The sequence below is a fragment of the Vulpes lagopus genome, chromosome 19 (genome assembly GCF_018345385.1).
Source record: "Vulpes lagopus strain Blue_001 chromosome 19, ASM1834538v1, whole genome shotgun sequence".
Classification (NCBI taxonomy): Eukaryota; Metazoa; Chordata; class Mammalia; order Carnivora; family Canidae; genus Vulpes; species Vulpes lagopus.
In genome coordinates, this window is record NC_054842.1 from 51,731,507 (window position 1) to 51,750,331 (window position 18,825).

Consider the following 18,825-nt stretch of genomic DNA (forward strand, 5'->3'; position numbering starts at 1 on the left):
CTCAGTCCCTAGAAACAAAAGTAGACCGTTTCTGTAGTTCTAGCCGTTTTCCAGATCCCAGGGTCAACCTGACTCCTGAGCAGAGGAAGTAGGTACTCGAACCCCCACCTGGTACTGCGCGGCCACGTCAGCCATGCCGGGGTTCTGGCCCTCCCGCTCTGTGCCAGACCTCGTGCTTCTGCAGCCTTCCGCTCACGAGGCTGTGTCCTGATCCTTCCGAGAGCTCCTAACCCCGTCTGACTATTAGGACCATGGCTGGCGGCCAGACTTCTCTGATACGACGCTTTGACTTTATCTAGAGCACTTCCTCTCCCGGTGAACTTAATTGGGCCTGATTGGACTGGGCCGTTACTGATGTGATGAGCTGTGAGGCCTCCCTGGGAGGCTGGCTGCGCCCTGCCTTTCAGCTTTAGAAGTCTGAGGGTGTGCTTAGTCAGGCCAGACAGAATTGTTCGCATCCACTGATGCTAACTCACACCAAGGGATTTCCAAAAGCCCGGTGCATAATCAGGCATGCTAGCTTACTCGTCTACAGCGAGGGTCTTTCCTAGGTCAGACTCTTTCACATTATCAGGATTGCAGGAACCAGATTACTAACCAGAATGGTCCCTGACGGGCATAAAATCAGATAAGAGCAAAGAGAGATCCTGAGGGTTACGTCATCCAGACTAAAATAGCAATCCTACCCCATAACCAAATCCCCATCTCTGGTGACTGATGGGAACTTTCCTATCCATCAGACTTGGTCTCTACCAGCCCTCACCACCCCCCAACACACACACAGAACGGTGCTGGGTAATTGTGCTAATTGTGCCCTAATAATGACCCCTCACTGAGCATCCTCCCCTTTGCTGACGTTCTCTTCAGAGTGTATATTTAGGATGCGGTGTTGTTTAGCAGGGCTGGTTGATGTGCTCATTTTCTCTATCATAATCTTCTTCTATCCCTGCTCCCTTGGGGTTATTATAGTCAAGTTACCTCAATTACCGCGTATGGGCATTTCCCAAGCCCCTCAGTGCCACCCATACAACTTTTTGGTTTGCCCTGCAGACCAGCCAATCTGCCCATTGCGTGTAGACTTTCGCTAGTTTAACTTTTAGATGACACATCTTTATCCCTGTCGTGGCTGAACAAAGCCCAAGTTTTGAGTGGAACACAATCACACAACTCTTCTCAGAGCTTTCCAACAAAGAACTTTGTGCCCGGGCTTACTTTACCTAATCTGAGTCCTTGCCAAGAACAACTTGCAGGTAGAGAGAAGTACACATGTTTCGTTAGAGGAATAAGTCTCCAAGCACATTCACCTGTAAGGGGCTCAGAAACCCCAGATGGTGGCACTGGGAAGCACAACTCATGTTCCTACTAACTGTGAACACAGACAATGAAAGATCAATGAAAATCGGTATTTGCAGCAACTGATATCTTTAAACCTCGGTGGGTGAGCTAAAGTTTGCCGGCAACCATGAAAGAACCGATTCCATTATATTCTTCTTACAACAGTTCTAGATTCTTTGAGAAAAACAATAGGCAGCTACTAAAGTTTTTGAGATGTGATTCTTCGTGAAATGTGTAGTTTTTTTTTTTAACAGTATAATGTCATTATTAAAAAACAGTGACATCATACTTTTAAAAATGCAGAAGAATAAAGCTGAACTACTCCCTCACACCAGACACAAGGGTAAACTCAAAACGGATGAAAGACCTAAATGTGAGACAAGAATCCACCAAAATCCTAGAGGAGAACACAGGCAGCAACACAGCAACGCCTTGCAAGACACGTCTCCAAAGGCAGGTGAGACAAAAGCAAAAATGAACTATAGGGACGTCGTCAAGATAAAAAGCTTCTGCGCAGCAAAGGGAACAGTCAACAAAACTACAAGACAACCTACAGATGGGAGAGGATATTTGCAAATGTCTTATCAGATCAAGGGCTAGCATCCAAGATCTATAAAGAACCTATCAAACTCAACACCCCCAAAACAAAAAGTCCAGTCAAGAAATGGGCAGAAGACGTGAACAGACATTTCTCCGAAGACATCAAAACCACGATGAGATGCCACCTCGCAGCTGTCAGAACGGCTAAACATTAACAAGACAGGAAACAGCAGATGTTGGCGGGGATGTGGGGAAAAGGGAACTGTTACAGTGCTGGTGGGAACGCAAGCTGGTGCAGCCGCTCTGGAAAACAGTGTGGAGGCCCCTCAAAAAGCTAAAAATAGAGCTGCCCTACGACCCAGCAATTGCACTACACGGTGTTTATCTAAAGGATACAAACATAGTGATTTGAAGGGGCACCTGCACCCCAATGTTCACAGCAGCAGTGTCCATGACAGCCAAACAGTGGAAGGAGCCTCGGGGTCCATTGATCATTGATTCTTGATCCACTGGATAAAGAAGGTGTGGATGAATATCGAGAGATGAATATTGTTCAGCCATCAGAAAGAAAGACTCCTTGCCCTTTGCAATGATGAGGATGGGACTAGGGGGTATGATGCTAAGTGAAATAAGTCAGTGAGGAAAAGACAAATACCATATGATTTCACTCATATGTGGAATTAAAGAAACAACACAGATGAGCATAGGGGCAGGGAAGGAAAAAATAAAATAAGATGGAAATAGGGAGGCAAATCGAAAGAGACGCTGAACCGCAGAAACAACCTGAGTGTTGCTGGAGGGGAGGTGGGTGTGGGGATGGGGTAACCAGGTGATGGGCACTGAGGAGGGCATGGGATGTGACGAGCGCTGGGTGTTGTACGCAGCTGACGACTCACTAAATTCTACCCCTGAAACTAATAAAGGAAATAAATAAATAAAATGCAATTAAATAAATAAAATGCAATTAAAGTCAAATAAAAAAAAATAAGAGCATAATGTCATTATTTTAAAAACAAAACAAAACTTCAACACACTCGACTTTCCTATTTTCCTCCCACATACGTCCCCCGGAAATCTCTCAAATGACAGCAGAAGTACACATTAAGCAAAGAGCAAATGGTTTGTATGAACACCAAGGAGTGACTCCCGAGGGCTTCCCATCCCTACATAGTGTCGAGACCTGCCCGTAGCGTATCGAGAAGCCAGGGCCGCTGAGTGCGGCCTGGGAAGCCAAGGCCGAGTCCGGACAGACTCGGGTCCCGCGGGTCTAACAGGCACCCTACAGCCTCCTTCTGATGCTGAGCTCACTCCTAAGCGTAGCAAAGGACTTGTTAATGCAGCAGGTCTCGGGCCCGTGAATTTATCTTATCTTTAGGATTATTTAGATCAGAGGAACGCTAAGGGTACACGTGCAGAGAGGGCCCCGTGGTCACCGGCACAAACCAACCACTTTAACGGCGGCTGGAAACGGGGCTGAGGACGGGCCCTGCCCCCAGGGCAGGTGTGAGCGGGCCGGCGCGCCTATCACCCCTCAGCTCAGCGTCCGCTACTCGGGCCACAAAGCCAGTGAGCCGCAGCGGAGATGGAGAGACTTGCTCGTGGGCGCGGTTATTTTTTCAGCTACAGAAGCAAAACAAAAGGTCTTTGTTCAGTGGACGCCAAGAATTATATTTCTTGACTAGATTAGCGCTGATTTGAGCTTTGGTGCGGGCTTTCCTTTTGAAAACATGCACTTTGGGAACACTTCCCAGAGTTTTAAAATGGAAAAGAATAAAGCTAAGTACAGGGGATATCTATCGAGCTGAGAGCAACTGAAAGGCTCGTTGGCTCTTGGGCTTTGAATTCAACGACCAGCCATAAAAGAGAAAGCTCGAGAAATAGTGAGTGTCCTTGATTAAAATCACCGTTTTATGGTTTTTTCATCCCGCATCACTGATCAGATAATCAAATCTTGGATTTATGTATAAAATGCTTGGTTCTTAGCAGCTTGGGGGTGCACATGAGGCCTAAATGGCACATGCGCCTAGACTTTCCCAGGGTGTTTTCAGACAGGTAACAAGGAGTGGGTCTCAATACCCTGGGAGGTTGTGTCCCAGGCTCCTCCTATTTTTTTGTCTTGTGTGGCATAACGGAGACCCATTCTAGGGAGAAACACAGCTGTTCTGCAGAATCCAGAGGGCAGTCACATCTCCTGATCTGTCCAATCCTTCATTTGTTCGTTCACTCATTCATCATTCAATAAACACTATTCCGAGCCCTTCCTATGTGCCCTTTGCCTCGCCGGGTGCTGGGGCGACATCATGCAAACACGGCTTCTGTTTGGGGGAGGGAGAGACAAGCAGTGAACAACGGCTACAATAAATGATTACACGACAGCTCGTCGGGAAGCCGTAAGTGCTGTTTTAGAGTTTTCTGCAGATGCCAAGCGGGCACCTGCGCAGCGTTTCCCGCGTCCCGAGCACTTTACGTCCATCCCCTAATGACTAATCCTCAGCCTCACGGGGGCGGTGGCAGCATTTTGGGGACGAGGAAGCGGAGGCACAGAGAGATGGAACCGCCCGGGATCTCCCTGCATGTAGGCAGTGGAACCGGGATCGCCTGGTGGATAAAGATCTGGACCGAGCGGACCCATTCTGCCCCTAGGAGCTGCGGAGGACCTGCCCTCGGGAACGTCCAGGGCCCCCCGGCAACGCCGGCCAGGGCCCTGCCTGTTCACGCAACTTCCACCCGAGGGGCAAGAGGAACACTGAAGTGTGGGATCACGGTGAACGGGCAGGTGGTCCATCGACGGAAGAAGAGAAGTAAATACTTTCTGATTTCCACGTGAGTTCGAGGGCCGTCTGTCCTCTCCCTCCTGCCCCCCGACAGCGCCTTCCCCTTGTTCACGCAGTCATCCATGACGTGAGGAGAGAGCCCGCTGCGCTGACCTGGCGACAGCCCTGCGCAAGGTTGGGCTGGCACAGATGCTCTAACCGCCTTCGCCAGCGAACCAGGCACCGACTCGACGTCCCAGCGGTGGGCCTGGCCACCCAAGCGGAATCCATTCTCGCACCTCAGCTATGACAATCATCACGGTCTCCCTCAGGTGCATCTTGACTTTGCGCAGGCCCCTCCGGGCTTGAATTCATCCTAGGATGCAACGTGCCTTGGAGGAGTATCTTCCCTCTCAGGGCTCCTCTCGAGGCAAAGCAAGAGGCATTGGCCAACTCCACCTAGCAACCTGGTCAGAGGAAGCTGAGGCCTGAGATAGATCCTTCTGGAGAGTGGCTGGGCCGCAGATGGAGTGCTTCTAGGAGAAGAGATGGTTCTCATGAGCAGCACGGAGGCCTGTGCCCCTTTCACAGATGCAGAAGGAGCCACAAGGGAACCTCCAGGCTCCCGTGCGTGTAAGACCAAGGGCGCTGGACCCAGGAGCCCTCCAGCTCCGAGGCTCTTTGCCATGCTACGTCTCAGGGCCTCCTCCAGGATGCAGAATTTTAGAGCAGAAGGTTTGCGGGGAGATCCCCTGGTCCACCCTCTGTTTTATGAAGGACAGCTTGCGAGACGTGTTCAAGGACGTGGGGACGTGGGGACGTTTGTAAAAGCGTGTCGCTGGGGGCCAAAGAAACCCAGACTCGCAGGTGCACGTCATACGGGCACGGATTTTGTATTGAGGACTGTGTAGAAGGCGACCACCGGAATTTTTAAGAACCATTTTAAGGTAAGTGTGGCGAGTTCATAAACGCAGGGGCCAAGAAAAGAAAGAATTAAATATATATAATCACTAATTAAAAGCGGAAAAGGAACGAGGCACCCGACGTAGGTTTGCAGTATAGGTTGAAAAAGCAATCTGGGGAGAAAAGGACAGAACGTTGCCGTGTGTGTGAACCTATTTAGCTCGAGATGAGAGAGAAATGGCCAGGAAAAAAAGAAAATTGGGTAAAATGGCCACAGATGTGGGAAGAGCTGGAAGGTCTGTGCCTGGCAGTGCGATTCCGGCGTGGCTTATCTGGGGAGCTAGACGGGTGCAGAAGGACTCTCTTTCTTTGTTGTTTTCTCATTTTTTTTGGGGGGGGGGGTTGTGCAAGCTCAAAATGTGGAGCGGTTGGCTTTAAAGTTGATCTACTGTTTTATTTTCCTAAAAAAAGCAGAGCAGAATAGGAGTCATCTGGATTTTTACATGGTTCCCACAAGAACCTAAATTACATGTGGTACAAAATCCTGTTTTCGATATTTACCACAGGCCAAAAACGTCTCCCTTCAAATCTGATCAAAGCTAAACAGCAAAGCTGCAACCACAGCCTTGCCTTCGGTCCCCGGGGCTGACTTTCTGGAGCCACATCCCCGGGGGTGGCCTGGACAGCTCACCAGGCCTTGGCCGCAAGCAGAGTTGCCCGTGGGGCCCCTTGCCTTCCTCTTCATACCTCTGCCGCCTGGGAGCCGAGGTGCCCGCTGGCCCTGCAGGCTGCAGTCCCCGCCCGTGACTCACTGTCCCTCTCAGCCCAGAGCTTGTCCCCGGGCCTGTTCTCTGTCCCTGCCCCAGATGCCAGGCCTACGCGTAAGGCTCTGCTCTCAACTGTCTCGCAAACTCATCACCCGGGGGCCCCTGACGGGCAGGCGGGGTAGCGTGTCCATTTGCTCCCCAACCGCCAACCCCTTGTAGGACACCCAAGGCCTCTGCCCAGAATGAAACTTCCCCTGTACGCTTAAATTCGGAGCATTTTGGAGGGCGGCCTGCTCATAAATTCTTTGACCTCGATCTCAGGTCGCAGATCTGGCCTGTGACACAAGCCTGGAAGGTTCTGTTGGCTGGAAATGCCCTCGCGCGCCACCTCTCTACCCCGTGAAGTCGCCGCGCGTTGCTCGTAACCCTTTGCGAGTGTGCTCTCCACGCACGGAGGCCTCCTGGCTTGCTAGTCGTGCCACGCCGGGGCCACGACGCGCGGGAAGCAAGGGTGGCCACGCCCAAGGGCCATGTGCAAAAGCACACGCCGGCTTTCCCACACGTGGTTTACAAGAGAAGTAAAAGAGCTCGTTGACCTTCGTATTGATCACACGCTGACATAATAATAGTTTGGACATCCTGGGCTAAGGGCAACGTATTATCAAGCGAGTTTCATCGGTTCCTTTTCTCTTCTTCACGTGGCCACTAGAAACCTTGAAATTCCACTCGTGGCTCACGCTCGTAGATGGCGCCACTCGGGAGTCCACGGCAGGAGCTCTGAAATCACGGGGGGAGCTGCCCAGTACGGACCATTGGGGAATTTCTGTCTGAACGTCAGTGGGATGGCACTTTGGAGTGAAATGATCTGTACGTCTGATGAACGTCAATGACACATTCAATTATCAGTGGAGAACAGACGTATTAGGTCTTTGTTGTTATAGCCACGCAGCATTAACCTGTCCCTGACTGTGCTGAAACCCCCGTTCCTCCCCTCCTACCTCTCACCCTGGGGACAAAGGAAAGACGGTGTGGCAGGTACGGACAGTCTTTTGTTCACCCGACCAGTGTCTGGACTAGACAGACAAAGCGGAATACGCTCCAGTTAAGTAGGGACAACTGTGAAGAGGAAGGAGAGGGGGCGAGGGAGAGGAGAGAAAGGAAGGGAAGGGGGACGGGGAGGAAGAAGAAGGAGGAGGAGAAGAAAGGAGGCCGGTATTAGATGTCACACACAGTGCTGGACGCGTCCCCATAACCAGAATTTCTGGAACTTGCTCTGAAACCATAGTTCTCAGAGATATTCATAGATGTTGTGTTGGGGGTAGGGAGGGGAAAGGAAGAATCACGGGCAAATCAGAATCAAAAACACGGTGCTCAGCGAAAGTGAGCAGCTTTCTAAATCGCACCGTTTTCCAGAGCCTTTACTATGCCACGAAACAGACGGCAGCCCAACAGGGAAAAACTGAATCCAGTGCTTCCAGACTTACTTGATCCCAGGATTGTCTTCTGAGAAACGCCTATCCACATCACCAATATTTACCGGTTGGTAAAATCTGTCCTAGACAATGTCGTTCCATCCGTATTTTATAGGCAAGAAACCGTAGCTTAGCAAGTTAAGTGACTTCCCCGCCATGTCGATCTTACGTAATTGGTTTGTGGCTGAGCCCAAATTCTTTTTTTTTTTTTTTAATTTTTATTTATTTATGATAGTCACAGAGAGAGAGAGAGAGAGAGAGAGAGAGAGAGAGGTAGAGACACAGACAGAGGGAGAAGCAGGCTCCATGCACCGGGAGCCTGATGTGGGATTAGATCCCGGGTCTCCAGGATCGCGCCCTGGGCCAAAGGCAGGCGCCAAACCGCTGCGCCACCCAGGGATCCCCTGAGCCCAAATTCTAAATTCATGTTTACACCAAGAGGAAGGAATTTTTTTTTTTAATTTAGTAGGCCCCGCGCCCCACATGGGGTTCGAATTCATGGCCCTGAGGTCAAGAGTCGCATGATCTACGGACCGAGCCAGCCAGGCACGATTAGAGTAGGCAGGTATTATTATCATGGATTGTTCGCGATACCTAGAGACGTCTTAAAGACGGCATAGTCGCTTCTCTCCACATATTCCAAGCTCGTGGCCCCTCAGTCCTGACCCCACCCCCCTTTGGTCTCGTTGGGTAAACAGGGTTTTTTTTTGTTTTGTTTTGTTTTTTCCTGAATTTTCCAGGAAAATTTTCATCTTTTGGATCTTGGCATGCCTTCCTGTTAAGTCCTAATATGCACGCGTCCTATCTCTCTACGTAGCCCGGAGCTTGCTGTGGTAGGACTCTGAGTTTCCCACACTGTGTCTGGCAGGCCGCAGAGGCTCTCTGGAACCTTGTCGGGCTCCGCTGTGGATGGCTTCTGGTATCTTTCCACAGCGCCAAAAGGCTAGAGAAACGTGAGCTGCCGGTTCAGAGATACCTCATGTTCACCTAAGTCGCAAAGACAGTGTCAAAGAGCGTGATGCCGAGCGCGGACCCACCTGCAGAATGCAGCTCATGATGTCAGAAGCAATTTTTGCGTGGGGAGTGTCTTCGTCCTTGCCACAGGGTCTCAGGCTGTGTTCCAGGCAGGAGTCCCAGAGGCCCACCAGGGCTCTGGCATGCTTCTCAATCGACCCCGTCTCTCTGATGGCTGTGGTGATTCGCGTGATACAGACTTCAACCACCGCCTGGTCGTTGTTATTGGTTTGGTAATCCTGGTCGAAAGAAAACCTTCATGTTAAAGACCACTCTGGAAAGCTCTCTTTCAAAGGACCGACGAAATACCAACTTACTCACTTAGCAGGTGGGCGTGCCGTGCCATGCGCCAAGGGGTGAGGTTGGGAAGCCCCAACACAAGGAGGGCCTTCCTCCCTGGAGATGAGGATCTCTGGACAAGGCCACATGCAACCGTGCAGAAACGGAGCGGGCTCCTGCTCTCACAGACCACAGCCAGGGAGCGAGGAGAGGCCAAAGAAGCTTAATTATTCACTTGCCAAGCAGGTTTAATTTTCGGGCTGTTTCAGTTTCCAAGTCCATTACAGGTCAGGGTTGACTTTTTTGCTCTGACATTTCAGTCATTTTTGTGAAATGTTTCAAACCACCCTCTAATTTCCCCTCATAAACATTCTTTCTCTTTCTCTACGCAACCGAAAACACATCATTTCGGCTCTCTCTTTTCGGTTCAGATAACTACCAAATCCATGTCAGCTTTCCCCAACCACATTTCCCCTCATTCAACTCGGATATCTAATCCTCTTTATTGAGAGGTTATATGACCCTCCCAAACATCTAACTGTGAAAAAACAGGCCCATCACTCTAATTTGGAAAATTGGTCTGCCCATGGCCTGCTGGACTGACAAAAACGAAAATATAATCGAGCAGTGAAGCAATTTGATCCTGACACCAGCATGTGCTGTTAGAGATGGGAAGTGGTGGGGTTTCTCTGTTCTGCGGCAAGCTCCGGCCCTAAAAATCTGGTTTTGCTATTGTATCTAATGCTGCAGTAACCATCTTATATGCACGAAGCTCTCTCGATACTTAGATTATTTGTGACCTAGATCCTCTGGAAGTGGAAATTTCTGAGACGAAGGACAGGAACATTTTTAGGGATCATGACTCTTACGGCCAAACCATTTTCCAGAAAGGTCTTACTGATGTATAGTCCATCCTCTGGGTGAAAGCATGCTTTTCCCATTGCCCCTTTGCAAGAACAGAATATTGTTAATTTTTGCTAATTTGACCAGTGAAAACCAGTTATCTCATTGCTATTTTACTTGGAATTTCCTTGATCAGAAGTAAGGTTGAGTATTTTGGCTTATTGGCTATTTGCATTTCTTCCTTTGTGAATTGCCCACTGTATCCTGTCAATTTTTCCTTACATGACTCCAATTTTTGGGATCCTCCTTTGATCTTTTTCTACCAAGGATGTTAAGTCAACATTTGGCATATTGGTCATGACAATGTCTCCATGTTTCATTATTTTTACTTTCTTTGCTGCTATCTATTGATATGCTAAGTTTTTAAAGAGCCAAATCAGTCAACCTTTTGGGATTTTTTTGTTTTTTCTTTTTTTTTAAGATTTTATTTATTTATTCATGAGAGACACAGAGAGAGTGAGAGAGAGGCAGAGACACAGGCAGAGGGAGAAGCAGGCTCCGTGCAGGGAGCCCGACGTGGGACTCGATCCGGGACCCCAGGATCACACCCTGGGCTGAAGACGGTGCTAAACCGCTGAGCCACCTGGGCTGCCCTGTTTTTTTCTTTTTTAAACTGGAAATTTGAGTTGTTTATTTTTTTAAAAAAAGTAATACATGGACACAGTATAAAAAAGCAAAAGATATAAAGCAAGGTTTACAGTGAAAAGTTAGTATCCCTCTCACCCCAGTCTCCAGCCATGGGAAAGCCAAGCTCACAGTTTCTATGTGTTTGGCAGAGCGACCCTAAGCATGCAAATATCCACCTCTTCATCCTCGTTGCTTTCCTGTGATTCCTTTAACAGCTTTGTTTTTTAACTTCAAACTTGCCTCATCCAAAGATTTAATAAAAACTCTCTTGTCTTTTTTCTAGATTAGAAAATAAAAACTTAAACATTTAACATTTGGTACGTTAGAAATTAATCCTTTAATCATTCATTTAGTCTTTAAACCTATATGCTGTGTATAGAAATAAAGACGAACATTTTCTACTAAATAGCTAATCAATTTCCCCACCATTATTATTGAATAATTCTGTTACTAGTAATTGTTTCATATACATCTGTTTCTATTTCAGAGTTGTCTTTACTGTTTGCTTGTATCATTTTCCAATTCTTTCAGAATACTAATTTTGCCATTTTCTTCATATAAACACAAAGTTTTAAAGATGCTTCCTAGTGTATTTTATGTCTCTGTTGTACCTGTTAACAAAATCTGTTTTTCTCCTCGTTAAAATACCCACCATTTGCTTCAACGTGGATGGAACTGGAGGGTATGATGCTGAGTGAAGTAAGTCAATTGGAGAAGGACAAACATTATATGGTCTCATTCATTTGGGGAATATAGATAATAGTGAAAGGGAATAGAAGGGAAGGGAGAAGAAATGTGTGGGAAATATCAGAAAGGGAGACAGAACATAAAGACTCCTAACTCTGGGAAATGAACTAGGGATGGTGGAAGGGGAGGAGGGCAGGGGGTGGGGGTGACTGGGTGATGGGCACTGAGGGGGGCACTTGACGGGATGAGCACTGGCTGTTATTCTGTATGTTGGCAAACTGAACACCAAGAAACATAAATTTATTATAAAAAAAAGAACTTTTAATGTTATTGCTGATTAAGTCACCCTACATTTCTTTTGTATTCACCTTGCGTCCACCTGTTTAGCTCAATTCTTTTTAACTGTTATAATTTTTTCAGATTATTCTCTTGGATTTTCCAGAAACATGTCTGTATTGGATCCTCCTTTTATATATTCCATGGCTTATTGTGTCAGCTAGAATTTCCGAAGCTATTTTACATAAAAGTGATAAAAGCAAGAATGCTGATTTAGTTCTTGGTTTTAGTTCTTGGCTTTTGATTTAAAAATTTGTGGCCAAAAGCAAGAAGATGCTGTAAATATTTCAAAATCATATAGGATGCATCACTTTCTTCCTGTTGTCAAAGTTTAAACATTTGTTTTAATTTTTTTAACTGCCTTATTAGCATCTATGGAGATAACCAAGCACTTTTTCTTAGCTGGCATGTACATGTGAGTGTGATGTAAACATATAGTATGAAATTTCCAGATATTAATTGATCCCCACATTCCTAGAATGAACACCACTTGGTTTGGCAGACTGTTTTAGTATATTTTCTTTTACCCGCCTCCTCTGTTGGTGACTGTAATCTTTATTTTAATGCAGCAGAATTATTACTTATGCCAGAACAGAATCCTGCTGTGCAGTAAACAGGTTCTTTTGGAGCCAACTCATAGAGACAAAACAGAATGTGAATGAGCAAAAAGTGATTCTAACTTTTCCAAAAAATCTCTGCAGTCACTGAAAAGCCAAAGTCATTCTCACGATGAAAAATAACAGAGAATACTCGTGGGCTAAAATCACTTATCTTTGGCCACAATTGCCTTTGTACGTAGCAGTTACTTTTAATGGTATTATCTTCAAATATCAAGCAGCATCATGTGTAATAAAGAGTATTTTATGTGATAAAGAGAATATACACAATAAGGATAGCTAGAACAGAGAGCCAATGCCATTGACAAAAGGAAGCCGACACTCAAATGACATGAGCTGTGCCTTTGTTATAGTCACCTCCGTGTGATCCAATAGGTGAAAAAATGGACTAATCTTGGTGAGAAGAACAAGAGCTATGCATTACCCAATGGCATAAACTCCCATTCACCAAGGTGATCTCATTCCCCAAACATGCAATTTGTTAGCGACAGAGGTCAATGTCGAGCCTCCAGAATGGCAGTCTCCCTCAGGGACACCAATCAACTATTTGGTGCAAGCTATTTACATAAGACCTTTTCCACCTTGGAAGGGACATCAATAATATTGAGTGGAATTTATAGTGATCCAGGTTTGGGTTTGACTTTTCCTGCCCACAGGACCTAAGCTTGAGCCACTATTTGAAGGATCAGAGTATTTGGTGTGCTGACACGAGACCCCACATCACATTCCATCAGACTAGAGAACCACTGAGAACAGCAGGGGGCACCTGATCGTGGCTTTATTAGTCCTATCGCATATGACGACCTTTCCGTAGAAGTCTTCAAAGAAGCAATTTAGATTAGTATCTTGTAGGGATGAGAAGCCATCCTCTAAAAGGCAATGTATATACTAAAATAACGACTATAACATGGTGTTAAATTCCCTATGGGTAAAATACTAAGCCTGGGAACTCCATCACTTCAAGCTCCTGGATCAAGAGACCAACAAAAGGAAAAAAAAAAAAAGAGTGATCATCTTGGCAAGGCAATTGACCATCTCATCAGGAGAAGGTGAGGCTGCTGTTAAGTAAAGGGGGCATCTCTAGGCACTCCCCCGCCCAATTCTGGTGGCCAATGGATAAGGGAGCCATCATACTCTGAGAGAGGCATGGAGACCAGGGACGCAGATCCCTCAGGAAAACACATGTGAGTCACTCAACTAGGAAGCAACTTAAATCAGCAGAGGTACTAGCTGAAGGGTTAGGAATTAGAGTAGTTGGTAGAGGAGGGAGGCTGTATTAGCTTTCTTGTTGTCGCTATAACTTATTATCACATCCTTAGTGGTTCAAAATTTGTGTTGATAAATTTATTTGCCTATAGTTCCAGAAGTCAAAAGTTGAAAATTAGTTTCCCTGGGCAAAAGTAAAGGTGTCAGCAGGGCTGGTTTTTCTGGAGGCTCTGAGGGAAGAATACATTTCCACTCTCTTTTTCTAGCTTCTAGAGGTTCCCTGCTTTCCTTAGCTCATCACTACCACGAGCCTCTATCTTCAAAGTGCATCACTCAAACCTCTGCTTCCATCGTCCCACCTCCTTCTTCTTCAAAGAAAGGCCTTTGACCTTGTTGCTCCTTATAATTATATTGGGTCCATCCAGATAATCCCCCCATCTCAGGATCCTCAACTGTATTACATCTGAAAAACCGTATGTAGGATAGGATGTAAGATAAAATTCTATGTAAGGTAAAATTCACAGGTGGACATCTTTTGTTTGCTTTTTTGTTTTTGTTTTTGTTTTTTTGGGTGGACATCTTTTGGGTGGGAGACATTACTCAGTCTACCACAGAGTACCAACTGCAGCCTTGATAGCAACTGGCGTGATAGAGATGATAGATCCTCTCACTAACCTTCTTCTTATAAATTTTGTCAGGAAAAGCATCTTAGAGAAGCTGCCTCCATATAGAATGGAATTATTATACAAAGCAGGTGGATCTGAATGGTGAGAGGTGTAGACGGTAGTAGACACTATGGTGCATTGCCCATAGACCCTTTAGGACAGAGGCACTCATTTTCTCAGCTGCCAGTCCAGAGCCAAGTCTGCCTGCGGACGCTGTTGTTTGTCAAAGGGAATGGCCTCCCTCAGGGGTTTGTTCCTCCCTTGAAACAGCCACCTTGGAATCTGTATTCCTGGGAACCCAATTACAACAGAGTCTATATAGATGACTCTGGGAACCATAACAAATGGTCTAAACAATGGTTTAACAGTAAATAGCAAAGGGATTTCCATTTGGATGAAATACGCCTCAGTAAAAGTGAAAGGCACAACTCAGTGAAAGTACATGACGTACGTAAGCGTCTTGGTTCATGAACACCAAGGTTCCATTTTCTTACTAAAAGAGAACTGAATTGGGGATCCCTGGGTGGCGCAGCGGTTTGGCGCCTGCCTTTGGCCCAGGGCGCGATCCTGGAGACCCGGGATCGAATCCCACATCAGGCTCCCGGCGCATGGAGCCTGCTTCTCCCTCTGCCTGTGTCTCTGCCTCTCTCTCTTTCTCTCTGTATGACTATCATAAATAAATAAAATTAAAAAAAAATTAAAAAAAAAAAAAAAAAAAAAAAAAAAAAAAAAAAGAGAACTGAATTGATGGAGAATTCTGAAAGGAGCACTCTGGAACGAAGCTGGAATATACAGGAGAGATTAGTGTGTCAGCAAGATTGTTTAACAAATGGTACATATTCTAAGATTTCTAACTAGGGAAGTTAAGCAGCTGTCCATAAGGATAAACCAGGGCACACTGGTCATAATTTTAGTGAATATATTAATATATTAGGCATAGGTGCATCAGTTATGAATTTGATACTACTGTGAATCTCTTACAGCTAAGAATTTCCTATGACACACTACTTTACTAAGAAGAAAAGATTTTTTACCTTGAAAAAATTTATAAATTTAAATTCCTACATATGACATGAAGAAAAACATTCTCCAAAATGGAGAGTTCCTCAAAAAAGGGGTTGAAAACCTAAAAAGCTGTTAATTGCTTTCTTCAACAAATATCCAAAAAGACAAAAGAGCAATTTTTAAAAACTTTTAATGATGTAATCGAATAGTTTAAAGCCTTTTGGCACAGGATCAGTTTTGCAATTAGGGTTTTCCTGACTCACATTCCAGGAAAACACCCTGTTCTTATGAAATATATGTGTGTGCATACATATGTGTTTATGTTTGAGTTCAACATTTAATCAGTACCTGTGGGTACTAAAATTAGTAACTTCTAAGAACCAGATCTACTTAATATCAGACTCATTAAACTGGGGTTTTGAGGTTCATTCTCACAGTAACCTGGTCACTGTGAATTTTTAAGTAACTTACCCTAACGCGGTGGGGAGATCAAATTATAAAGGTGGGACAATGAAAAATCCACACATTGTGCTGCCCCAAGTCTAGTCACTAGGATGGATCACCCCCACTCAGGCCGCAGACACCACACCTCCAATCAACATCCATAAACCATAAACCAGCCAGACTTTATGCTGTAAACAGTCTTTAGGGGGATGGCCCACTGGCGAAAGGGAATGTGGAACATCTGAAATAAAGTCGTTAGTGGTGGGAATGGCATTGGAGTAGAAGTTGGAAGAGAAGAAGGAAAACATCTTGAAGATCATTTCTTCCTTCGTCCCTTGAGAGACGGAACAGCACAGCAGTTAAAAGTATGGACCCTTGGGTCAGAGTGCCTGTGCCCCAAGCCACATTCTGCTCTTAGCAGCTCTGCAATCTTGAGTGATCACTTATCTCTCTGCCCTTCAGTAAGCTAATCCTTAAAATCAGGATATTATTAATATCTCTCTCCTACTACTATTGTGAGGAGTAAATTGGTTAATGTAGAGAAAGGATTTACAACAGTACCTGGCACATAGTATGTACTGATAAATATTATAACACATGAGGAGTTATGAATATTTCCAAAATATTTTTGTACATTCATTTCACAACCACTTCATAACGTACAGCACAAAGAGACCGCATACTTAACTCCTCTTACTGTCACATTCTACACGGCCTCCATACTAATAACATATTTATATCATTTTTTTCTGCTTTCAAGAGTGCACATGTATATATATCTCACTTCTTCTATCCTTCTAAGAATTGCCAAGGTGGAGACAGGAACAACACCATCAGCAGCACCAAAGATCCCAGAGCTGATAACATCACGGGGACTCCCAGCAGAAGCAAACATAAAACTACTTTAGGGGTGGAACACTCAGCTAAAGCCATCCAGCGCTCACATGAGTAAAATTTTATTTAAACCAAATTCAAAAATTCAAACTTACAAAACTCTTAAGGAACCAAGCCAATATGAACACAGGTTAGCAGGTACAACTTGGGGCCATAGTAGACAGTCAAAAACCAGATAATGGAATTATTGACTTCAAATTATGCAACCAGATGTTCAAAATGATTCAATGTATTAAGGCGAATTCTTTTTATGAACAAAGACTAAATCTCTTTTAAGAAGAACAGAAAGATGTTAAAAGGAAGCAAATGAAACTTCTAGAAATGAAAAACTCAGTGAATGAATGAAATAGTGGATAAAATACAGTTGAGAAAAAGACACAGTGGATTGGAATATAGAGCTGAGGAAATGAAAACATGATGCATCATTTAGAGACAGAAAATACAAGAGAACAAAAGGCATGGAGGATAAAATCGGAGAATGTGAAGGATATGAGGGCAGTGGTTTTTGTCTGCTTTGTCTATTGTTATATTCCCAATGTCCAGAAGAAAGTAGGCACTAAAAAAAATTACATGTGAAATGCATAAGTGGTGAATAAATAGAATTTCCAGAAGGAAAAATGAGATGGAGAAGACAATATTTGGTATAATGTTTTTTAAATTTCCCAAATTGACAAAGGGCATGAACCCCAAACTCACAAAAAACACAATGAGAGTTGAGTAAGGATATACAAATAAAACCATATCTGGATACATAACCATGAAACCACAGGGCACACCGAAGATGGAGAAAAAATAGGTTAGGCATAAAGAATGACAAATTGACAAAAGATTTTATAATAGCAATGGTCAGAGTTACTGAGAAATGAGAAGACTGCCCAGCTAGAAATCCATGCCCAGGTAATCTTCGTTCAATGTTAAGGGCAAAACAAGGAACTTCCCAGAAAAGACAAACATTTACAGGGTTTATCACTAATAGGTCTTCACTGATGGGACTTTTAATTTGTATACTTCAGAAAGTGGAATCTTAGATGAAGAAAAAAAAAAAAGGAAGACTACAGGGAAAAAAGAATAGTGAGAAAAAATGGGGAAATATTAGGTGCTTGAAACAACATTGGTTGATTTTTTTTAAAGAATCAGTAACTTTAAAGAATAGTTTCAAGGGTATTAAGGTGAAATAAAAAGTGCTGCTTAACATTAACATATAAGAGGGGCATGAAAGTATTCCAAGGGCCTCCTAGTAACAGGAGAAGAGAGCTATCGAATAGCATTGTAATCAATCAAATGTAAGATGGTGTCAATTTATATAAGATCTTCTGTCATAAAGAAAGAGAGAAGACTGCTAATTAAATAGTGGGTTATCTCAGGTCTTAAAGAGAATTCTATGCAAGACATAAGTGGATGGTACTGGCCAGCCTCTTATTTCTTTGAAATTTCTTTCATGTCTTCCAAGAGAATTGCCTGTTTCTCTTACTTTCTGTTGCATTACTTATTGTGGTATAATAGATAATATTTTACCAGTTTCTCAGTAACAAAAAAATATATATATTCCTCTTGAGGTTCCATAAAACTCTCAGTTATTATTTTGCATGAAACTGTGGAATTCCTATCATTCTTGCAATGATGAATATTTTGTCCACCGATATAAAATCTGTATTCTGATGCTCTCTTCCAGGCCTTGCTGCATACCCTTTAAGTGTTTGTTTCAGTACCAAATTATAGTCCAGAAGCTTTGGAAACATTTTTAGTGGACATTTAACCCAACACTGGTAGTAACAATAATGCACCTAATTCAGCTGGAATGTTAACGATATGAAAACCTATAGCCAATTTATGCACATGTAGACAAAGGCAACTTTATATGCCTAATACCTGGCCAACAGGAATTGTAAAAATTACAATTGATTATAAAATATATACTTGTTTCAGAGTTACAAATAGGTGAAAAAATGTCTGTCTTGGAATTGATAAAATATGGTGACAATGTTTGCTAAAATTTTAAAGGTAACTACTAAAAAACTAGAATGTAACTTTCAAATCAACAGAACCAATAGCGGTAGAAAAATAAAAGTATAAAATTTTACTCAATTATAAAAATGCAGAAGATAAAGAGAAATTTAGAGAAATCAGGAAATGTAACTCAAAATAAAATGGAGAAATATATCCAAATATATAATATATCCAAATATATAATTTATCATGATAAATAAAAATTAATTAAATTTATCAATAAAAGGCACATTTTCAATTTGGATTATTTAAAAAATCTACTTATGTGTTTACATATTATATTTCAGTCATGAGGACTCGGGACGGTAAAAAGTAAAAAGATAGAAAAAGAGAAAATAGGCAACTACCCCAAAGAAAACAGGCAAAACTTA

The 18,825-nt window shown here is 44.0% G+C and overlaps 1 protein-coding gene across 4 annotated transcripts in view; it reads right to left on the bottom strand.

The window, feature by feature from the left end:
- Window positions 1-18,825, bottom strand: part of VEPH1 (ventricular zone expressed PH domain containing 1) — a 226,118-nt gene that overhangs the window by 193,419 nt on the left and 13,874 nt on the right. For all 4 annotated transcript variants that reach the window (XM_041733586.1, XM_041733587.1, XM_041733588.1 and 1 more), the window contains exon 3: window positions 8,808-9,023. In XM_041733586.1, the coding sequence (XP_041589520.1) occupies window positions 8,808-9,023 (216 nt within the window). The remainder of the gene's footprint in view (window positions 1-8,807; window positions 9,024-18,825) is intronic.